We start from the raw sequence: 22115 nt of genomic DNA, 5'->3' as shown, positions 1-22115 counted from the left end.
AGAATGGTTCTTCTGCAGCCAAAATACAGTGTGAAGGTGGCTTAAAAGAGCCAAGTGAAATTAGCACTTGATATTCATGAGGGAGGGGACTTTGCAGACAAGGGCACCATTTAGTTGTATTTCAGATCCTGGCTCACACTGCCATGAAATCCAAAGATGATAGATATAAGAACACTTCAAAAATATTTTTTCCTGCATTAAAATTATTTTTCTTTCACTATGGAGGATCATGGTTTGGGTTGGAAGGGACCTTAAAGACCATCTAGCTCCAACACCTCTGCCATGGACAGTGACAGCTTTCACTAGACTGCGTTCCTTAAAGCCCCATCCACCCTGGCCTTAAACACTTCCAGGGAAAATTTCCAGGCCTGACAACACAATGGAAAACTTTCAGATGTAATTCCAAGCAAATGCTTGTGACTTTAATGGATTTACAGCTTTCCCTCAAAACAGATTTTTGTGGCACAGTTCATGGCAGCTACAACAGAGGGAAAGAGACTTTTAGGTCAGACCCCTACCACAGGTCAGATCAAATTTCCATACATGACAAAGCTGATCTTAGCTCTGAAGTGCTGCCTGCAAGATTCACAGCAAATACCCTATGCCAGTTCTTCACTGGAAAACATTATAAAGCTCTGAAATGCTCCAGCAGATGCAGATGTTTATTGCAGAATCTACAGCTTATGCTACAGAATGTGGCTTTGTCAATGAACATGAGGGGCTGAACAGTGATCTCCTTTTTCTCTTTGTAACTACAGCTTAATCTGTATTGCCCTGCCAAAAGGATTGCAATAAACCTCTTTATAATGAAAGGACAATTAAGTCACATTACGTGCAAAAAGTCATCATTTGATAGTGATCCACTAATTTCAGCAAGATAAGACACTAATCACTTATGGTAATCAAATTTGCCTTAGTAATGCAGTGACTAGACCCTGCTGAAGCAATTCAGAGATGTTCATTAGCTCTCCACCCAGATGCCACCAGGTCACAGCATGTCCCTGATGGAGACACTTCCAAGGCTGGGAGGACACTATGTTACCATTTTTGTATCAGAAAAAGCGGATTCTGGATTCATCAGTCATATTTATTGCATGAGTTTCCAGCCACACAAGTACTGGTGTCTGTCAATTCAGAATATGATGATGCTGAAAGAAAAGCTCTATTACGTATTTTTTACATTATCTATGCCCAAAATAAATGACATTCATAAAATACTGTGGATTTTTTCCCGACATTGAAAGAATTATCTGTAATAAAAGCATATCCATAATAAATCTAATCCATACGTAAAGGCTTAATCCCATGCAACTCATCTGGGAAAGCAAAGGAAAATGAGATGTGCTTTTGGTTCTGTCCAGCACCACCAGGTGGCAATAGCAGCCCAGCTAACCCATCCCACAGCACGCCGGCAGCACCAACTGCTTTATTCCCCTTTCTCCTTCCACTCAGCCCTACCCGGAGCTTTTTTTAACTTAAACTCGGCGTCAGACTAAGCATCTATAATAAAAAGGACTCTCACAGCTATTCCTGCTTCATGAGCTAGTCCAAAGACTGGGTCCAACCTAAGCAGCTCACAGGAACCTGTGACTGACACTTCCAATCTGGCAAACCCTGCTGTTATTGCACTAAAGGCATAGCCGCCTCATGCAGATATCCATCATATTAATTTGATTTCTACAAATTGACACCCCTTCAATGTATTTTGGCTCAAAGAAGGAACAGCATGCAAGACTCCACTCATTCTCTATCCAAACACTGTATATATAATCGACATGAATATATGGACAAGCAAAAAGAAAAATACTTTTTGATAACTTGGAAATTATGGAAGTACACCAGACCTGGATTTGAAGAGAAAGCTAGATCCAAAAAGTGGCTTATATTTCTCAGATTTCAGTAAGTTTTTTATATAAGTGAGTTAGGACTGCATGGTCCCGCTTTACCAATCATTTTAAGTTCAAGCAAGAGGCAGAGGTGGCTTGGTGTATGGAAATTAATTGCCATTGTAAACACAGGCTGCAGACATCACACTGAATGATTATGCTGTAAATTAAAGAGCAAACTGGCTTCATCCAGTATCCCAGGACTACAGTTTCTATACTTTTCAGCAGTCTAGTAAACAGATCTCTGGGGTTTTTTTTAAACAGAGCTGTAGGAAAAATATAATCCTAGGTAAATTCTAAATATATAAAGTAACATCTGGGATCTAACCTCACCAGTATCCCATCTGGAAGTAGAATAAGGTAAGAAATAAGTCACTAATCTACACCTGCTTTTCAGACTTACAGTTCTGAGCACTCAGTTACCTTAGACCACCGGGAACTTCCAGCTCCAGCTGCAGAGAGATCAGCGTTCCCTTCCTAACAGCCATACTTCTGGCCTGCAGGGATTCACCCACTGACTTAAGTCAAAACCCATTCTATATTACCCTAAGGTAGAACCTGGAATAATTTGCATTGTAAGCACTGTTCTCTACCACAATTTTCTGTTAAATGAGCTTTTTTTATCAGAAGTCTCATCCCATTTCAGTGGGAAAGGAAATGTGACTGAAGGTGGTAGAAGAAAAAGGGGAAGGGGGAATTACATTCTCTTGGCTTCCATCCATCACTCTAAAATTGAGTGTGTTCATGCTTAGGATGGATTTATCTTCTGGTAGTCAAAACCCAAAGCATCTTCTTGTCAGAGGAACAGCTGCTCAAATGCAAATTACACATTAGGACTTTTTGTCCCAAATTGCTTTGGTCTTTAATTTAAATTCCAGTATTGTCTGTAATTCTATTCATAATGCTAAATTATAACTTGAACTGCAAGATTCATTCTAGTTCCTTCAGAATTTAAAACACGAGATCAGAATATGAAATTAGCCACTGCCTCCAGCTGCAACACATTTCTTATTTCTCATTTTCACCCACATTCTTTGGAAATGTAGTTCAAATGACAACCTGAAAACTGGTTTGAGTAACAACTAGTACATGGAGGTTCCCCCCCTGCCTTTTCATTCCTTACATCCCATAAACAGCCAAAACAGTGACATGTAGAGTGGCAGAAGACGAGCCAAATATTTCTCCAAGGTACTTCACAGCACCATACATCTGAGTAGCAGGTGTTGAGCTCTGCAAAACAAAATCAGATGCCAAAAACCCAAAACACACTTAATTTTATTAAATTATTTTGGGCATTCAGCATCAGGCCTAGCACTGCAGGTGTTCACAGTGTCCACTAATACTTCTGTGCCATTCCTAAGCCAATGGGGCAACATTTCCCTTTCAGCCTCTTGAATGTAAGTGATGCAACGTGGTGGAACCAAAGAGAGTCCCACGGTGACTGGAACAGTAGCAAGCACTGTACCATTCCAGAGAGCATGGCAAGAGCTTCCTGAGGGAAAGCCCTGCTCATCAAACCTGATTTCTTTTTATGACAGGGTAACTCACCTGGGTGATCAAGGGAAGACAGTTGATGTAATCTTTTGGGATTTCAGTAAAGATTTCAGTACTGTCTCTCAGAGTGACCTGGACAAAATGTCCAGGACACAGCTGGATAAACACATCATATGATGGGTGAGCAACTGGCTCATGGGTTGGGTGCAAAGGGTGACAATGAATGGGGTGGCATCAGACTGTCACTAATGAGGTTCTGAGGGGCCCCATCTCAGGCCCTGTGTTCTTCAACATCTTCATTAATGACTAGCATGCAGGACTCAAAGGAATACTAAGCAAGTTTGCAATGATACAAACTGGAAGGAGCCTGCAGGGAGATCTGGACAGATTAGAGGACTGGGCAATCACCAATGACATGGAATTAACAAGGGAAAGTGCTGGATTCTGCACCTGGGATGGGGCAGCCTTGGATTTACAGACAGACTGGGAATGAGACACTGGAAAGCAGTGCCACAGAGAGGGACCTGGGAGTCTTGGTTGATGGCAAGCTGAATATGGGTCAGCAATGCCCTGCAGCCAGAAGGACCAGCCCTGTCCTGGGGTACATCAGGCACAGCGTTGCCAGCCAGGCAAGGGAGGGGATTGTCCTGCTCTGCTCTGAGCTGGAGCAGCCTCACCTTTAGTGCTGGGGCAGTTTTGGGCACCAAAGCATAAAAAAGACATTAAGCTGTTAGAGAGTGTCCAAAGGAGGCAACAAGGATTGTGAAGGGCCTTGAGGGGAAGTCATATGAGGAGCAGCTGAGGGCACTGGCTCTTCTCCTGGAGGAGACTGAGGTGAAATCTCATCACAGTCTAAAACTTCCTTGTGAGGGGAAGAGGAGGGGCAGGAACTGATCTCTGCTCTCTGGTGACTAGTGATAGGACCCGAGGGAATGGCCTGAAGTTGTGTCAGGAATAATTTAGGCTGGATATCAGAAAAAGGCTCTTCACCCAGAGGATGGCTGGGAACTGAAACAGACTCCCCAGAGAAGTGGTCACAGCACCAAGCTGGCAGAGTTCAAGAAGCATTTAGAAAACACTCTTGGGCACCTGGTGTGATTCTTGGGACATCCTGCACAGGGGCTGGGAGTTGGGCTTGATGATCCTTGTGGGTCCTTCTAACTCCACATATCCTATTATTCCATGGAACAGGCTACCCAGGGAGGTCATGGACTGTTCCCTTCTGGAAGTATTCAAAATCCACCTGGACATGTCTGGGTGTAAACTGCTGTAGGTGACTCTGCCTTGGCAGGGGTGTTAGACTAGATCTCCAGAGGTTCCTTCCAACCTTAACTATTCTGTGATTCTGTGATAAAAAGACCACATAAGTCAGGCTTTGCTTTGTGTTGAAACTGATAAAATTTGCAGAGTTAAATGCAAAGCGAACCTGCAGTAGCTCTAGATCTCTGGAAAAAAAAAGCTTTTAAAACTGCAGTAGCAGTGTGGACTGCATACATTAGCATAATCTCAGCCTTCACAGAGAGTTCTCAGCTGTTTTACATACTACAAATTAACACTGCAGATTCCTCATTTCTGCTAATGTGGCCAATCATGCATTTCATGAGTCTTAAAATCTCCTTTTTCCATCCTACAAAATCTCAACGTCCTTTTTTCACACTCCTCTTTTCCTTTTCAGACGAGTACTACCACAGGCTCAGGTTCCATTACAAATCTCACAAGGTTTCTGATGGTTCTGTGGCTGCCTAAATGAAGGACATCCTCTTATTTTCTCAGCTGATGATTTTCTTCCCGTGGGCAGATGGCATAGTAGTGGAGTGCAGATGGAAACCCACAGCCCACAAACTCCTCATTATAATTTGAAATAGCATTAGCAGCTCTTCAGTTCTCGTCTTCTCTTAAAGTTATTTTCCGCAGTAAAGGATAAACTGCTGTTTTCAGAAGGCACAGCCAAAAGTAATGATATCTGCTTATGGCTGAGAACCTTCTCCTAACAATGTGACTTTATTTTCACAAGTTTTATTAAAATCCATAAATCATTACTGGAAAGAACTTTAAATTAAGTATCTCTTGCTTTGACTCAAATATTATGTTAAGAAGAAAGATCAATAAGAAAATAACAGACACACATGATCAAGGTTTAGAAGTCCCACAGTCAGCTACTTAAGGTAATTCATGGCTCCAGGTATCACTTTACCTGAGCTGCTTAGAATTATAGTGGATTTATCTCTGCAGAACACCTGTGAGATAACAGAGCTGCTGGTGATAAACTGCATCAGGGAGCAAGGAGATGACAATGGTGCTGATGGCCTGTCTCACAGACTCACCCCGCATCCTCCCTGCCCTTTAGGACTAAAACCCTTCCTGGCAGAAAGGCAGGGCTCAAAATGAGGGTGCCATAAAAACTAATCTTATCATTTCTTCAAGCTTTTTCACAGCATGTCCAGTCCACTGGAACTAGCTTTCCTAACCTTCTGACCAGTCGGAAAAGTCCTAAAAACAGCAAAATAAAAATATCTGTGGTGGAAAATAGCAAGGAATGAAAAATAATAAGCATCAGAGGCCAAGCTTGGATCCATGAAAAGTCTGTATTAACCAATAGAAAAACATTAAAATAAATAAATAAATTTATCCCTTAGCTATAAAAAGAAACTAAACAATACTTGAGACACCCAAGTGACATGATTGGTGAGGATTTACAAGCTCTCACACACAGCATAAATGAAAAGTTGGCTAATTTGCTCCTGTTCCAGAAGCCTGGAGTCAGACTTGACAAACACAAATAGCCTTGTTTGTTCCAAGTTTTGACCTGGTGCCTGACAACTAATTACTAAACCACACTGCTCTACCTCAGCTAGAAAGGAACCTTCTAAACTTTCTCACAAAATGGTTTCTATCTATTTCAAGGATGGATACGTGTTGCTTAACTGTATTTTTGGCCTGCAAGAATAAAGACTTTTTCTCAGATGGCTGAATTTATTTGCATATTACATATCAAAAACATTCACATGTTCAACCTAGCTGTGGTATACATACACTACAACAAATAATTTGCCTATATAATGCCAATTATGTATAGAATATATCATCTTCTTCAGCATGTAGGCATGCTAATGAGCTTACACACAGGGACAACAGAAGATGAAAGAATGAAATATTTCATCACCAAAGACAATTTATCTTTCCTGCATTCATGGAAGAAGATTATGGGAGGTCATCTTCTTAGAGGTTTTCCTTTCACAACAAAAAAAGACAATAATCAGTTTTCATTAGGGAAGACTTGTCCTTTCTCTGGCATCACATGACTTTCCTGTCCCATCCACCAAACGCAACACTGAAATCAACCAAGTAACTACATGGTATTGTCTACCACAAAAGTTTATAAAGGGTAATAGAAGCACTCAAATTTGAGATGCAGCCCTTAAGGACTTACCCATGTCAAAAGAACCTAACACAGGTTTTATCTCCAGCTTAATGGCTCACATTTGAAACTGATCAGGGTCTTCAAAAGTGACCATTTGAAATTGTTGTTTAAAGAGAAAACTCAGCTCGAGCTTGACAGAATAAAGAATTTCCAGAGAAAGAAAATGCTCCATTGTAAGTGTCTTGAGGAAGCCCTGATTCTGTAAGGTCCATCAGTATCCCACAGGACATCCAAAGGCACTTCAGAGTCTTTGGCATAAGAGGCTGATCATCCAGGGAGAGAGAATTTTGGCAGAGGAAGAGATACTGTGCCAGCATGTCTGCTGCAGTAAAAGTGACTCTACCACACAACTGTCTCCCTGTGAGAGGCTGACTCTGCCTGTGACAAGGTCAATTTTGAGAAAGGTTGGTATTAAAAGATTATGCTCCCTCCATCCTCTCACTGAGGCTATGCTAATTATTTCAGGGGAGCAGAGGAATACTTTGATCCTCCAAGTCCTCCTTCCCTCACAAGGTGACTCTGTCTCCCGGCACAGCACGCAGAGGAACAGCACAGCATATCCTAACTCCATAATTGTGGAATTAGCCATTTTCAACCTTGAAATTTAACACTAGGAAATTGACTATACAGTAATCCACATAATCCTGGCCTCTACACCTGTCCCTCTTCCAACTAATCTCACCACCCTTCACCATGACACATCTTAATTTAGAGTCCTGTCTGCTAAGGTCACTGTGTAAGTGGATGCTCAGGAGTTCCAACAGCATTTGTCACAAGGTGAGACCAATTGCTTTGCGAACTCTGAGAGACACAGAAATATCAACAGCGAGCAGAGCCCTTTGCCAGCTGTGCACAAATGATCTTTACAAAGGTTCTAGGAAGCAGTGAGGAGAAGGGATAGATTAAATAAGCAAGTAAGTAAGTAAGTAAATAAATAAATACTTGTAGCATATCCCTGGATAATGTGATCTGCTGGTATTAAGTTTTCTCCTGAAGGAGTTAAGTATATACCAGCTGCTGTACATTAAACTGAGCTGGCATTTTAAATCATGCAAATTAGCTGAACTCCCATCCATTTCAGTCCAGTGTTTAGTAGCATTGCTCTAAATGATGCAAAGTACTGGCCAAACCAAGCCCTGCCATTTCAGCTGCTGTCAGGGAGGAAAGGAGGAGGCAAGGCAAGTAGTGGCTCTGAGTGATGCTGCAGCTATTCACAAGATGGTTCACAAGAGCCTCCTTCCACCACAGGTCTTGTCTGCAGGACCAAAACGCACCCATGTGCATGGAAAGCCTGGGGCTTTTATTTGTTGAAAATCCAATTATATACACTACTAAGAACCGCTGAGTAATTATTTAAAATTCAACTATTTGCCAGTGGAACACTGAAATTTCCAATCTCTCTTTGCTTAATGCTGTACAATAAACACTGAGTGGATTTGACAGGTCATTGGCTCAGAAATGCTGACACAGCAGCCAAGGGTGGCATGAGTCTCCTCCATCACGTCCAGCACTAGTGGACATTTCTCAGACTGTGAAGGGAACAGATGAAAACCTGTGTTTATTCAACACAAAGCCCTCTTCTGCTGAATCTGAGTGCACTCAGGAGGCAATAAAGAGGGCTAAATCTTCCTTAGTTCACACTGTCATGGCCAATAGATTAAGTTTCAGCACAAAGCTGAAACATTGGAAGGATGGTGAAGGATCTGCTATTAAGAAGTCTAGGAACTCCTCTTTTAATTATTATTTCAGGTTCCTTGTTGACCCACTCAACAAGGGGAAGATGGAATTCATTCTTGTGTTAAAAATAAGGTAAACTGCCTTGCTATCTAACCTGATAAACCAGCCCTCCAGTGGTAGTGACCCACAGGCACCTCACCACCACACAATACTGCACCTTGGTGGCTGAACCACCAAACACTCCACATGGTCCAAACCCTACTAGGGGAAGGCCAAAAGGCACCTTACAGGCAGAAAAGGAAAATCTACATTGCTGCAGTGTGGGAAGTTGGTATCTGATTGCTTGGAAACAGGATCCTAGGCAACCACTGCTCTTCGCAGAAAGCAGTTTGATGCAGTGAAATAAAGCAAATTCATTACGATTCCCCTGAAGAGTCTCCATAGGGATGACAGGATGCTGCTGCCTCCCCTTTCTAGCTCCATGCTAGAGGACCTGGCACCTTTTTGCCAGCTTTCTTTGGCAGTGACCATCTGGCACATTACCATGGAGAGCTATGTTCCTGTGAGCTCCAGAGCATCCTGGAAGAGTAAGATGCAGCAATGCCAAAAATACTCCTTCCCAAAATAATCCATCCCAGTTAAGACCCAGACAATTCTGGAATACATGTGTCCTGAGAAGCAGACTGACCCCTGGCTATTGAGCAAGAAAAGCAAAACCCATTTCTAAGCTATTGCATCAAATGGTCAATGCACATTTGATCTTGACACAACACGTGACATTTTTCGATTAGTTTTGAAGACTTAAATATCCATATGTCTCTGGCAAATGGAGAATAATTTAAAACAGAATCAAATCCATCTTACCAGACTGATCCATTAATTACTGTCTCCACCAGCTGCAATCAAAGTTGCATATTGATCTTTATGGATCAAAATGTCAGTACCGAAATTACCTGTAGTTTCCAACAGTGGACACAGCTCAAGTGGAGATGGCTAAAGAAAAAAGGAATCTGCTTCTAAATATTTGTTTCAAGATATACAAATATAACAAAGTCTTAGTACCCATATTCACCATAAAATATCACACAAGCTCGATCAGCAACATGAAATCCCAACCAGGGTATTCATTTTGTTCTACCAATAGGCAATTATATAGAACTAATAGACGGCAGAAAAAGACAATATAATAATTTTTGGTCAGCATTTCCAAACAATAAGCAATCTTATCTTGGAAGATCCCTTCATTGCCTGAAACAAAAAGGTATTACTACAACAGCCCTCACGACTGAGAATGTCATTCCATGAGACATAAAATAGATAAAATTACAATTCCAGCCTGTCACACACTTCTCCCACTTCTCCCAAGAGCAAGGCATCCTCAGACAGCTCTTCTAGAAGATGTTCTTCCTAAACACCTCTGAAAAATCTAGTTTCTTTGGCTAAAAGGTCTTATTAGCTCCTGCAATGTTATCTGGGAGATGAGGAAGAACATGCAAATGATCAGGGAAGTTGGATCTGTCTTTTTGTTTGATGAAAGTGTGACCAAGCCAACAAGACCTCAGCACTGAGAAGAGCTACTGGCTGCAGCAAGAGAGTAAATCAGCTTTAGGGTTTCTATTTATTTATGGATTATATATTTCATGAGAAAGCCTGGATATGCATAACTAGCTCACTTTGTTCAGCAGGTGAGACAAACATCTCCAGGTTTCTCCAAGAAGGCTTTCACAGCCCAGTAAAGCCAAGGTACTTTTGGATTATACCATGGCTATCATTACATAAAGGACAAGACAGAAGAAATGGACCAATATTAGTGACAGGACAGGTAAAATAAAGCCAGAGAGACTCCTTCCGACTGTGAAAGACAGGATATGGCAACTTGTAGCCATAGCTACAAAAGAGACAAAAAAAAAAATCCACACAAGGAAAAGGACTTAGGAAATGTCCAAGACCAAGGAAGAACACAAGCTAAAAAATGCAAGTAAACAAGACATTGTCAAAATATGATGATATGACACTCCAAAATTCAACACAAACAGGGGAAAAAGTCCTGGTAAAAGTGCATTTCCAAATACAGAAGTTCGGTATTTTTTCTTTCAGGCATTGTTTTTCCACACATTACTTCCAATTCTAAAATAACCCAAAATTAAAATGAAAAACAATCCAAGGATAACACACCTAAAAATACTTTCAGAAGGGGGAAAAAAAAAAAAAAAAAAAAGTGGACTCAGAATAAATCTTCAGATATCAGACTCTCTTAAAATAAGAAGTGACCGGTTTTCTCATTTATTTTAATAGGTGGTTTATTTGTTTTAAGTTTTAGCAGTTATTTCCATGCCTATGCTTTGCAATACTGAAGAAACCGAAACTGTTTCCACAAACTATTTCTGAAAAAAACAATTTACAGATAAAATTAGAGGCATACAACTAAGTGCCAAGTGTTTGACTGAATTCCAGTTCTTCGTGAATGGAAAACCAGTAGCTTCCTGTTACAAAATGTACCAACAGTTCATGTCTAATAATACACATAACATCTAGCCATTTACATACTTCAAATATAGATGTTTCTAAAATTAGTATTAAAGCGGGGTATTTTTAGCCAGGTGAATTTCTCAGGAAAATGAGATTCTACAGTTTGCTGCAAGGAAAAAATAGATTAATGGGTTAAAATTTTAAGACCATCTCTTGATTTATACCAAAATAAAAAGTAGAATATTTAGCTCCAAAGCTTCAAGAAGCAAAAAAACCAAATGGGAGAAAAGGTCAACAGCAGAACACACACCTTTTCATTAAAGGTCCAGCTACTGCTTAATTCACAAATGTATCTTCTTAAACAGCACTTAGAATATTCAATCTGTTGCAAACTTCAAGCAAAGTTCAAGCAAAATAATTATTGGTATAAGTACCTCCTTAATTTCTTCCACAATGGTGATTAATTTAAATCTAGTGATGAGACAATCTGGAAAATGAAATTACAGAACAGACAATGTTTCTCAAAGGATTCTTAAAAGCAAATTAAAAACAGCCAATAGCAACCCGTAATTTCTAAAATCCAGAATGTAATCCACACTCTCTTAATAAATAAAAGTTTTCTTTTCGAATACCCCCTGGATAGGCAAAAAGAGTGCAAGTGGTGTTGGTCTCCTAATTTATATATAAATATACACACACACATATATATGTGTTTGTGTGTATGTATACAGACATATAAATTTTTTGGGGGGTAATTCTTAGATACTTGAGACTTGGGAAAGGTTCATGATATGTTTACAACCTCTTTAAAATTAGGTTTTGCCAGCAGATATCAAAAGCAGTATCTTCTGTTCTTCTCACTAATATCCTTGTACCTCTTTCTGCTTGGGTGTCACTGTGCATCCAGTGTCAGAGCAGGTGATAAAAAAAGCGAGTGTTCACTTAAGAAATTCAACTTCATGGAGTAAACTAACAGTTTCAAGGACAGAAGGAGAACACATGGACACCATATGCATGAGCATTTTGAGCTGTTAACAAGTAGCACCAAAGGAGAAAGATAATCTAGTATCAGGGGACTAGCTAGTAATTTCCTATAGCGTCACAGACTTTCTGACCTTGGCTAAATTTCTTTGTGCCTCAGCCATCCACTTAACAAATGTTCACCAAAAAATAAGAACAATATCCCTACCTCTAAGGGGTGCTCTTAGGTTAATCATATTCAAATTTTCTAAAGAGATACAATGTCACAAGTAAGCAGGGGAAAAAAAACCCACATTTTCCAATATGATAAAAAACCAAATAGAAGTTTGAACAAAGTTACTTTATGCAAAGTAATCATTTGCATATTCTAAATGAAAATCCAATTATTAAAGAACTTCCTTAATTTATAGTGCAATGTTACACCTGTTGTTCAAATGCAGGGCTTTAGAAAAGGCAGCTCTTTATATGAAAATCATTGAAAAATCCATGTTAATAATCACAATAAAACAACTTTGGAATTGTTTTCTATCTGGGAACATTTCATCTGGAGCAACCACCCCAGCAATTAAATATTTTTCAGTATATAGCTGAATATATCTGCTGATAGTATATATCAATTGTAATCATAACCCCACTGTAATCATAAATAGAAGAAGAAGAATTTGGCTATTTAGAAGCCTCAAATTGCTTACAGTGTGTAACAAAAAAATCCATCATAAAGATACAGCACAGGCCTTTTTGTAAGAACTCAGATATATAACCATAATCATATGAACAAGCTCGTTAACAGCAACAGAATTCAACAGAATGACTAGGTTGGAAGAGACCTCCAAGATCATCGAGTCCAACCCACGTCCTAACACCACTTCTAAACCATGTCACTGAGTGCCGCATCCAGTTTTTTAAACACATCCAGCGATGGTGACTCCACCACCTCTCCAAGCAGACCATTCCAGTACTTTATTACTCTTTCTGTGAAAAACTTTTTCCTAATATCTAACCTATATATCCCTTGGCACAGCTTAAGACTGCATCCTCTCGTTCTGTCAGTTGCTGCCTGGAGAAAGAGACCAACCCCAACCTGACTACTGCCACCTTTCAGGAAGTTGTAGAGAGTGATAAGGTCACCTCTAAGTCTCCTTTTCTCCAGGCTAAACAACCCCAGCTCCCTCAGTCGTTCCTCACAGGGCTTGTGTTCCAAGCCCCTCACCAGCCTCGTTGCCTCCTCTGGATGCGCTCAAGTGTCTCAACATCCTTCCTGAACTGAGGGGCCAGAACTGGACACAGCACTCACGGAGCAGCCTCACCAGTGCTGAGTACAGGGGAAGAATGAGCTCCCTGCTCCTGCTGGCCACACTATTCCTGATACAGGCCAGGATGCCACTGGCCTTCTTGGCCACCAGGGCACACTGCTGGCTCATGTTCAGCCGGCTGTTGACCAGTACTCCCAGGTCCATTTCCACCTGGACACTGTCCAGCCACACTATTCCCAGCCTGTAACGTTGCAGGGGGTTTATGTGGTCAAAATGCAGGACTCAGCACTTGGACTTGGTAAACTTCATTCCATTGTACTCTGCCCATCTATCCAACTGTTCCAGGTCCCTCTGCAGAGCCCTCCTACCTTCCAGGAGATTGACACATGCTCCTAGCTTAGTGTTATCTGCAAATTTACTAGTGAAAGACTCAATACCCTCATCCACGTCATCAATAAAAATATTGGACAGATCTGGCCCCAGCACAGACCCCTGAGGGACACCACTGGTGATTGGCTGCCAGCTGGATGCAGCACTGTTCACCACCACTCTCTGGGCCTGGCCAGTTCTTAACCTAGCAAAGAGTGCTCCTGTCCAAGCCATGGGCTACCAGCTTTCCCAGGAGTATGCTGTGGGAGATAGTGTCAAAGGCCTTGCTGAAGTCCAGATAGACAACATCCACAGCCTTCCCTGCATCCACCAGGTGGGTCATCTGGTCATATACGGAGATCAAGTTGGTCAAACACGACCTACCCCTCCTAAACCCATGCTGGCTGGGTCTGATACCCTGGCCAACCTGTAAGTGGTGCGTGATGGCACTCAGTATAAACTGCTCCATTACCTTACCGGGCACTGAGGTCAGGCTAACTGGCCTATAATTACCAGGATCCTCCTTCCCACCCTTTTTGTGAATGGTGCCACATTGGCCAGCTTCCAGTCATCTGGAACCTCACCAGTGAGCTGGGACTCTTGGTAAAGGATGGAGAGCAGCTCCGTAAGCTTGTCTGCCAGCTCCCTCATCACACTGAGATGGATCCCATCTGAGCCCATAGATTTCTAAACATCCAAGCAGCTTAGTAGTTCTCTGATTGCCTCCTCCTGGACAACAGTGGGACCACTCTGCTCCCTCACACCATCTACCAACCCAGGATGACAGCTGTCCTGAGGGCAAGCTGTCTTCCCACTAAAGACTGAGGTAAAGAAGGCATTAAGCACTTCTGCTTTCTCCTCATCTTCAGTTACTAAGTTCCCTCCTGCATCCAATAAGGGACAAAGACTGGTCTTACCCTTCCTTTTACCATTAATATATTTGTAAAACATTTTTTATTGTCCTTTACAAAAGTTGCCAATTTAAGTTCAAACTGAGCTTTGGCTTCCCTAATTATTTTCCTACATGCCCTAGCAGCTCCCTTAAATACTCCCAGAGAGACCTGACTCTCTTTCCAAAGATGACACATCCTGTTTTTATTTCTAAGTTCCTGCAAAACCTTGTTGCCCACCCAGGCTAGACATTTGCCTCGTCAACTCATCTTTTGGCACACAGGGACAGTCTGTTCCTGTGCCCTCAAGATCTCTGTTTTGAAGCACGCCCACCTTTCCTGGACTCCTTTGTTTTTAAGGGCTGCTTCCCAAGGACCTCTCTGAATAAGTTGCCTAAATAGGCCAAAGTCTGCCCTCCTGAAGTCCAATGTAGAATTCTTATTTATGTTCTTCCTGATTTCACCAAATATTGAGAATTCTATAATTTCATGATCTCTGTGCCCCAAGCAGCTTCCAACCACCACATTTCCCACCAGCCCATCTCTATTTGCAAACAGCAGGTCTAACATAGTCCCTCCCCTGGTAGGCTTACTCACCAGCTGCAACAAAAAGTTGTCCTCCACACACTCTAAAAACTTCCTGGACTGCCTTTTTTCTGCTGTATTAAGTTCCCAGCAGATGCCTGGTAGGTTAAAACCACCTACAAGAACAAGGGCTGGTGATCCTGAAGCATTCTCCAGCTGCTTATAGAATAAGTTGTCTACTTCAACTTCCTGGCTGGGTGGACGATAACAGAGTCCCAGTAGGATGTCAGCCTTGCTGGCCTTCCCCTTAATTCATACCCGTAGGCATTCAACTCCATCATCATTAGTCTCAATATCTATAGTGTCAAAAGCCTCCCTAACATAAAAGGCCCCCCTCTACCTCTTCTCCCTTTCCTATCTCTTCTGGAGAGCATGTAGCCATCCAGTGCAGCGCTCCAGCTGTGTGAGTCATTCCACCATGTTTGCATGATGGCAACTACATCATAGCTCTGCTGTTGCACCATGGCCTCCAGCTCCTCTTGTTTGTTACCCATGCTGCATTGAACATGTAGTTCAGCTGGGCTACTGATTTCACCCCTAACTCAGGCCTACCACCCTTGTTCCTGCTTCCAGACAGCCCAGCTGCATCCTCCTTCAAACCTAGTTTAAAGCCTTCTCAATGAGTTAATTAATACCAATTTCCAATTTACTTTGTGCTTCTGTATTTGGATAGCCCAAATCTATAGTTTATCTTGGCTTCTCCCAGCTTCAGTATGAAGCTTTCTTACTTTGTTCACATCCTAAATGCAACCCCATTTGGTTTCTTCCAACTGCAAAAAGTGATCTTTTATGTTAAAGTTATTAGTATGACTGACCACATTTCTCATAATCTCATTTATAATTAGCAGTCATAGCAAAACAAAATTTCACACCATTGAGGCAGCTCATGCAATGGCACTGAAACCAATCAATGTTCATCTGACTTTCACTGGGTCCAGGAAAAGATGTGCTTGATCCCTATCCCTTCTGCAAGCAGTATCAGTTCAGTATCAGAACTGTGAAACCAGTATCACACACAGAAATGGCTAATGCACTTGAGAAGGGAAGGCATAATTTCTCTGCAATATGCTTAATCTTTCTCTCTATGAAGCTTCACATTCACAAGACAGTGATACAAAGGTTTAAACGGCTCCTGGTAAAGTTAATTAAAATACAGAAATATAATTACTAATATCTGAACTATGTGGCTTCATCTGGATTGTTAATGGCATGGGCACAAGGGCAGTGAGGCACAGAAGGGAAACCGATGGCCCACAACAGATCACGGGTCACATGTGGCTCATCAAACAGTTGATGTGAGCTTAAATTTGAAGTGTGGAAAAATACTGGAGGAACTTATTAAGTTAATCAGAGAGCAGCACACAGCTGACTGAAAACTTCCTGGAACATGCCAGCAGTGCTCCACCAACCTGGGAACAGCTATCCACTCAATTTATATCAGGTAGTTGTAACAGAGCTTCCAAACTTGGACTACAGAATAGGCAATGAGGAAAAAAACAGAGATGTTTTCAACCTCAACAGGTGTGACAAATGCTTTTGGAGCACATCCCAGATGTGTGACAAACTAGGGAAGAATCACTAGGTGAAAAATCTAGTGTATGACTAGAAAATAAGGACATCTAGAACACCTGAGCACCAGCCCACCCCAGATCCAGGCTGCCCAATGCAACAAGATCTTCACAAACTGGGAAAGCAATATGAAGAAAAATCTAGCTGACTGAGGTAGCTTGATTTCAGACAATGTTATCTAACCAGTTTTAAACTGAATTATTAAAGGAAAAAAAAAAAGTGGTCTAGGGAAATGGAAGAGTTCTGTAGACAGCATAGAGAGTTGCACAAATTCTAGAAATCCTAGCCTTTGCCTAGTGTAGGGAAAAAGTCGGGGTGAACAGAACCAGTGAGCACCTGCTTGCCATGTCCACCAGGAGAGGGCAACTGTCTGATTTTGCAAATTAATATTGCAAAGGAAGTTGGCAAAGAAATACCAATTCCTACCCCCTTCCCTCCCAGCCAAACTAAGGACAATTACAGGTAATTGCTGAACACACATACTTTAAACCCAGGTTAAACAGATGTCTCTTAACTTGAAGTGTTTTAGTGGAAGGGTTGCTAAACCAACCATTTAGTAAGGTCCTGGTGCCTTTACGGCTGCTTCAGTTACTGAAGGTACAAATAGTGACTATTTTTCAGATCCTCTGGAGAAAGAAAATCAAGAAGTTGGACAATACAACACAGCAGCAATAAACACAGTAATTAAATTCACGATCTCCTTCAGTGACATTCACAATGACAAGGCAGCAGACTGTATGCCTGCAATGGCATCTTCCTTCTTCCATCTACACAATTACACCACGACCACAGACTCCTAATTGGCAATGACCTGTTTCTTAAATAACTAATGCAAATTTAATGGCCAAATGCATCAAAATGCATGACTTTTTCAGAATCACTGAGAAATACCATTTTGTAGATGAGAGATCAAAATCATGCTATCTACTAAACAGAAGTTTCTCTGGTAACAAAGTTAAATATTTCCAAAACAATTCTCTCTAAATATGTGTAGTACAATTTCTTGGCGGTGTTTTCAAATTAGACAAAATAAGTACCAGTGCTACAGCTGGATACTGTTGTGCACAACACAGGGGATATAATATGGAAAAATAGAGTGTGTATATCAGTAACAGTAAAATAGGAATGATACTGCTGTGATTCGTCAACCTAAGATTTCTGACTAGCATTTACAGTGGGCTTGATGCTAAAACCCTCAGACCTTTCTTTGAAAAGTGTGTCTGAAATACTCTGAAGTATGCTTTTTATAAATTGCACATGTTAAAAAACACACTGCCCGTATAAGACCTTAAGGCAGAAAACTTCCAGTTACTGTAAAATCCAGCTAACACACATAAAACCATATCAAGAAGAACAAAAGTAGCAAAACATTTAGAAGTTTTCACTGATGCCACATTTGTGAGTGGGACATCTTAATTTTTTTTTAATAGTTTTTTTAAAAAAAATTGGTACATAAATGAGTATCACCTGCAGTGCTCCTGTTCTCTGAAGAATCAGGTTCTAGAAAGGTACCACCTGGCACCAAAAGAGCTCATGAAGCTTTGCACTGGTGTCTAAGTGGCTTGAAACATGGTAACCCAGCATGAGAACACGGCAGCTTCTGGACTATGCTCTAGTCCAGAACACAACCTCTTGTCCAGAATAATTCAGTCAATAATTCAGTCAAGTAAGTCACTAAATTTTGCATTATGTATTGCAAAAATGACCCACTTCAATGAGATTAAGAACAACTCCCTGAAATACTCCCAGAACCAAGAGAATTGGTCCAAGTGACACAATCACTCTCTCATTCTCCCTCCACCCACACTGAAGGATGTCCTTCCTTGTGGGCTAAAAATTCTGCATAGGGACCATGATCTACAGAAGATAAGAGCCAAAACACTAGGCATTGATCCAGCTTGTGGATCTAAACTAAATTCTACTGTAAGAATATAACTTCCCTCCCTAACAGGTGATACCAGGTACCTGTCCAGTAAAACAGTGAGGGTCATATTAATACTTCAGATAAACCACCCAGAGAAGCAAAGTGATCACTCTCAGATTCTCAAGACATTCAGATGGGTGAAATGTCCAAAACTAAATCTTACCAGGCTTATTATCAGAAAGCACTTCTAGACCTGAATGCAGCTGAAGGTCTTCCAAGATAAAAGTGCTTCAGCTGCTGACATATCACCTGGCAGCTGTCCATCCATCCTGTTCCTCCTCCCTTGGCAGGGAGGAACAATAGGAAAAGGAAACAACAATGCCTTTGATATAACACATCTGGAAAAATCTCCCTCTGGATACAGACTGGCATTCCAAATGACCACCCTGAATGGCAAAACCTTGCACGCTTTTGTGGGCAGAAAGATCAAAGCTGGATAAAAAAGAACAACAAAAAATGACTGTGTTTATTCAAGGTAATAGATAGTGAAAAAAGCTTCACTGGTTCACACCTTAAAAGGTGCTGGTCATCTGCTCAGACTGCCAGCCAGAGGAGGTTACTGAGAATGCAAAGCTTAAGATTTCTCTTGCTGCTGAAGTAACTAAAAATGTAAAATTATCTGACATTTCTTTAGCCAAAATCACCCCCCATTCAAGTATAACAAGTTAGCATCAAGATCCTTTCATCATCAGGCTACAAAAACTTGGGTTTGTTCCATATCCTTTTAAGGGTTAAAACCACCATAGTGTTGCCCTTACTGCTGCAAATGGCTCCCAATGGCAGATCACAGAGAGCAAAATCTGTTACAAGATAAACTATTTCTGAATAACCACTTTTTCGACAATGTAGATTTCCACGCAGAAAAACCATGGCATGTGTGAGAGAAGGGGCAGCAGATAATGAGATTTTGCTGATGTTTCATAATCAGAAGGACAGTCAGGCACAAGTGAGAGAGAGCACTTGATTCTCTTGTAAGGGCAAGATGTGATGCACAGGTTGGTCTGTCTGCTACCACTACCCTGCATCAATGCTTGTCTGTGTCCTTTTCCTGCTCTCAGTCCCTCAGGAGCTGCTCCAGTCCTATCTGTCTGGCCTGAGCAGCCCAATACGTCACCCTGTCTACCAGCAACAAAAGTGCAGCATATCCTGAAATCAGGGCACGCGGTCAAACATGCCCAGTCAGGAGGCGCGCTTGTCTGAAGGGAATAGGGTTACCAGGCCACAGATTTCAGAATCTAGGTGGTAGGGATGATCCATTATTCCTCAAAGAAAGAAAAAGCAGGTGAGTATCTCTCATCACTTCCCTCTCAGCATAATGGTATCACCTTCCACCAGGCTCAGACACTGGCAGAAGCAGCGTGTAATGTATATGGCTGTTGCCAAAATACATCACAGGGCTGTACAGCAATTGTGCTTGCTGCAGCAGCCCATCTGCTCTGTTCCCTCCGTAGCACAGTAACAGACATGCTATGCCCACGCTGCTGCGGAGCTTACCAGGGCATGGCAGCCCCAGCCATGCTGACAACCTCACCCTGCCCACAGAATTAAACCAGCTGAGGAATGGGCATTTCTCCTCCTTTTACAGCAAGCGGCATACATAAAAATACATTAGAAGACTGACACAGATGAAAGGAAAACCTAAAATGTGTCTATTGATGATGTGCGGCATCTATGATGTCATGCACGTATAGCATTATACAGGCAATTCTGCTTAAGTGTTCATTTCCTACACAATCTGTTTAATTTAGCTGCACTGAATGACATGAATATTGTAATCTAGCATCAAGCACTGCCTCCCATTCACTCCCCACACAGCTACAAACACAGAACATTCACACAACTAGTGCTCTGGTACTGTACATGACTGAACACAAAACACATTCACGACAACCAGCAATCCTCCCCCAGCCCAGGCACACAAGCCAGCCCTTAGACTTAGCACCTACAGAACGCACACAAAGAACATACCCCACAAACAACATCTCTACCATCTCCCTCCAGTAAATCCCCTCAAGTTCAAGCAGAGGTGACGGAGAAGGCAGCACAGGCAAGCAGCAGCCCCATCCCTCAGCACCCCACCATCAGCTCCATCATGCTGACAGAATTATACATGCTACTGTGAGGAATATAAAACATCCCACCACTGCAGACAGATGTTGGCACATACACACATGCACATTCCTTCCTGCACTGCTATTTACCCCAGAAAAACACCTCCCCAAAATTTGGCTAACCTGTGTGTCAAATCCATTTTCTACCGAGCTACTCTTCCTTGCTGGGAGGCCATCTCCTGTGTTTTCTTGTCCATTGGAAGATTTGAGAGGAATCTGGCTGGAATACAATGGCTTCGTTACCTCCACCTTGCTCCCAAACTTCAGGTAACAGGGCTGTGGGATGGTCCTGGCCGTTGGGACATGAAGGATTGGAGCAGCGCTGTGTACGGGTTTAGGTAGTCCCGATTTCATTTTGGAGGCCACCAGGATGGCTGGCATTTTCTCTTTCTGCTTTCCTAACACGTTTCTGTCAGCAGCAGCAACAGCAGACAGCAGGCAGGGAGAGAGAAAATGACACGTTGGGGAAGCTGTTCTACTCTAAAGCAGCCTGGCTACTGCAGAGATCTCCAGAATCAGCTTAGATTTTAAAATCAACAATAAATCCAATTTTAAAAAAAACTTTAAAAAGGGAAAGGAAAAAAGAAAAAAAGAGAGAAAACCACACCAGTTTCAGTCTAAAATATCTCCCAGCTTTATGCCAGCCTTCCACCTGTTTCCTCTGATCTTATTTTCAGTTCTTTACTACTGTCCTCTTTCGTATTTCTGCTATGTAACTTGCTCCTTCCTTTCTCTGACTCCTGCAATTTTCTTGCCTGGAAATGAGAGACTTTCACTCCATTATCTTGTCACTGCATCTCCAGAATGAGGCAGCCTTTGGGGAAAGAAAAAAAAAAAAAAAAAAAAAGAACCTGCTGCATATGCTTCCCCTTCCGTACACACTAGAGTGAGCGAGCAGGATTTCCAGTTTAAGATGTCTTTCTTCGGTCTTAGCCAAGAAGCAGATGTAGCTCAGTGTGTTAATGACTGATGCCCTTGGATACAAGCCTTAGAGACTCAAGCCTCTTAAGCCTAAATAGCTGTGAACAGGACAACGATGCCGGAGCAGAAGGAGAAATGTCCACTGACAGCGATTTTTAAATCAAAATATGCCAGTGGCCACAAAATTTCCCGGCTCCCCCAGTGCTAAGCATAAAAACCTGGAGGGGGGTGAGGAAAAAGAAAAATTAAAAAGAAAAGCGATTCAGCTGCGAGAGGGAAGAGAAAACAGCCGGCAGCTCACGTTCCCTCCCGCAGTGGAGCGGGCTCCCGCCCGGCGCTGCTCGGCGCATCCCGGGGGGGCCGGGACCAGCCGGGCGGGAGGCGGCGGCTGCCCGACTCCGAGTGGGCAGGGCGGGCCCTGGATTGGTCCTACCCGCTCCGAGCAGGAACAAAAAAAATAAAAAAATAACCAAGAAATCGCTCCCTCTCTCCGCAGGGGGAGGAGCGGCCTCGGCTCCCGCGGCGGGTACAGGGGCCTGGAGGGATGCTCCGGGGGCGCGGCACG

The 22115-nt window shown here is 42.1% G+C and overlaps 1 protein-coding gene across 8 annotated transcripts in view; it reads right to left on the bottom strand.

Moving 5' to 3' along the window:
- The window catches only part of NAV2 (neuron navigator 2), a 385416-nt gene that overhangs the window by 188682 nt on the left and 174619 nt on the right, over window positions 1-22115 (bottom strand). For 4 of the 8 annotated variants that reach the window (XM_088057234.1, XM_088057226.1, XM_005531591.3 and 1 more), the window contains exon 1: window positions 20753-21285. The exons of the other annotated variants lie outside the window; for them this stretch is intronic. In XM_088057234.1, coding sequence (XP_087913360.1) covers window positions 20753-21010 — 258 coding nt within the window. In that variant the 5' untranslated portion in view covers window positions 21011-21285. Of the gene's footprint in view, window positions 1-20752; window positions 21286-22115 lie in introns of those variants that run through there. 8 annotated transcript variants of the gene reach the window in all.

The sequence above is a fragment of the Pseudopodoces humilis genome, chromosome 7 (assembly GCF_049639895.1).
Source record: "Pseudopodoces humilis isolate 2021_Gansu_Grassland_sample_001 chromosome 7, ASM4963989v1, whole genome shotgun sequence".
Classification (NCBI taxonomy): Eukaryota; Metazoa; Chordata; class Aves; order Passeriformes; family Paridae; genus Pseudopodoces; species Pseudopodoces humilis.
This window is presented reverse-complemented; position numbering and strand designations above follow the sequence as displayed.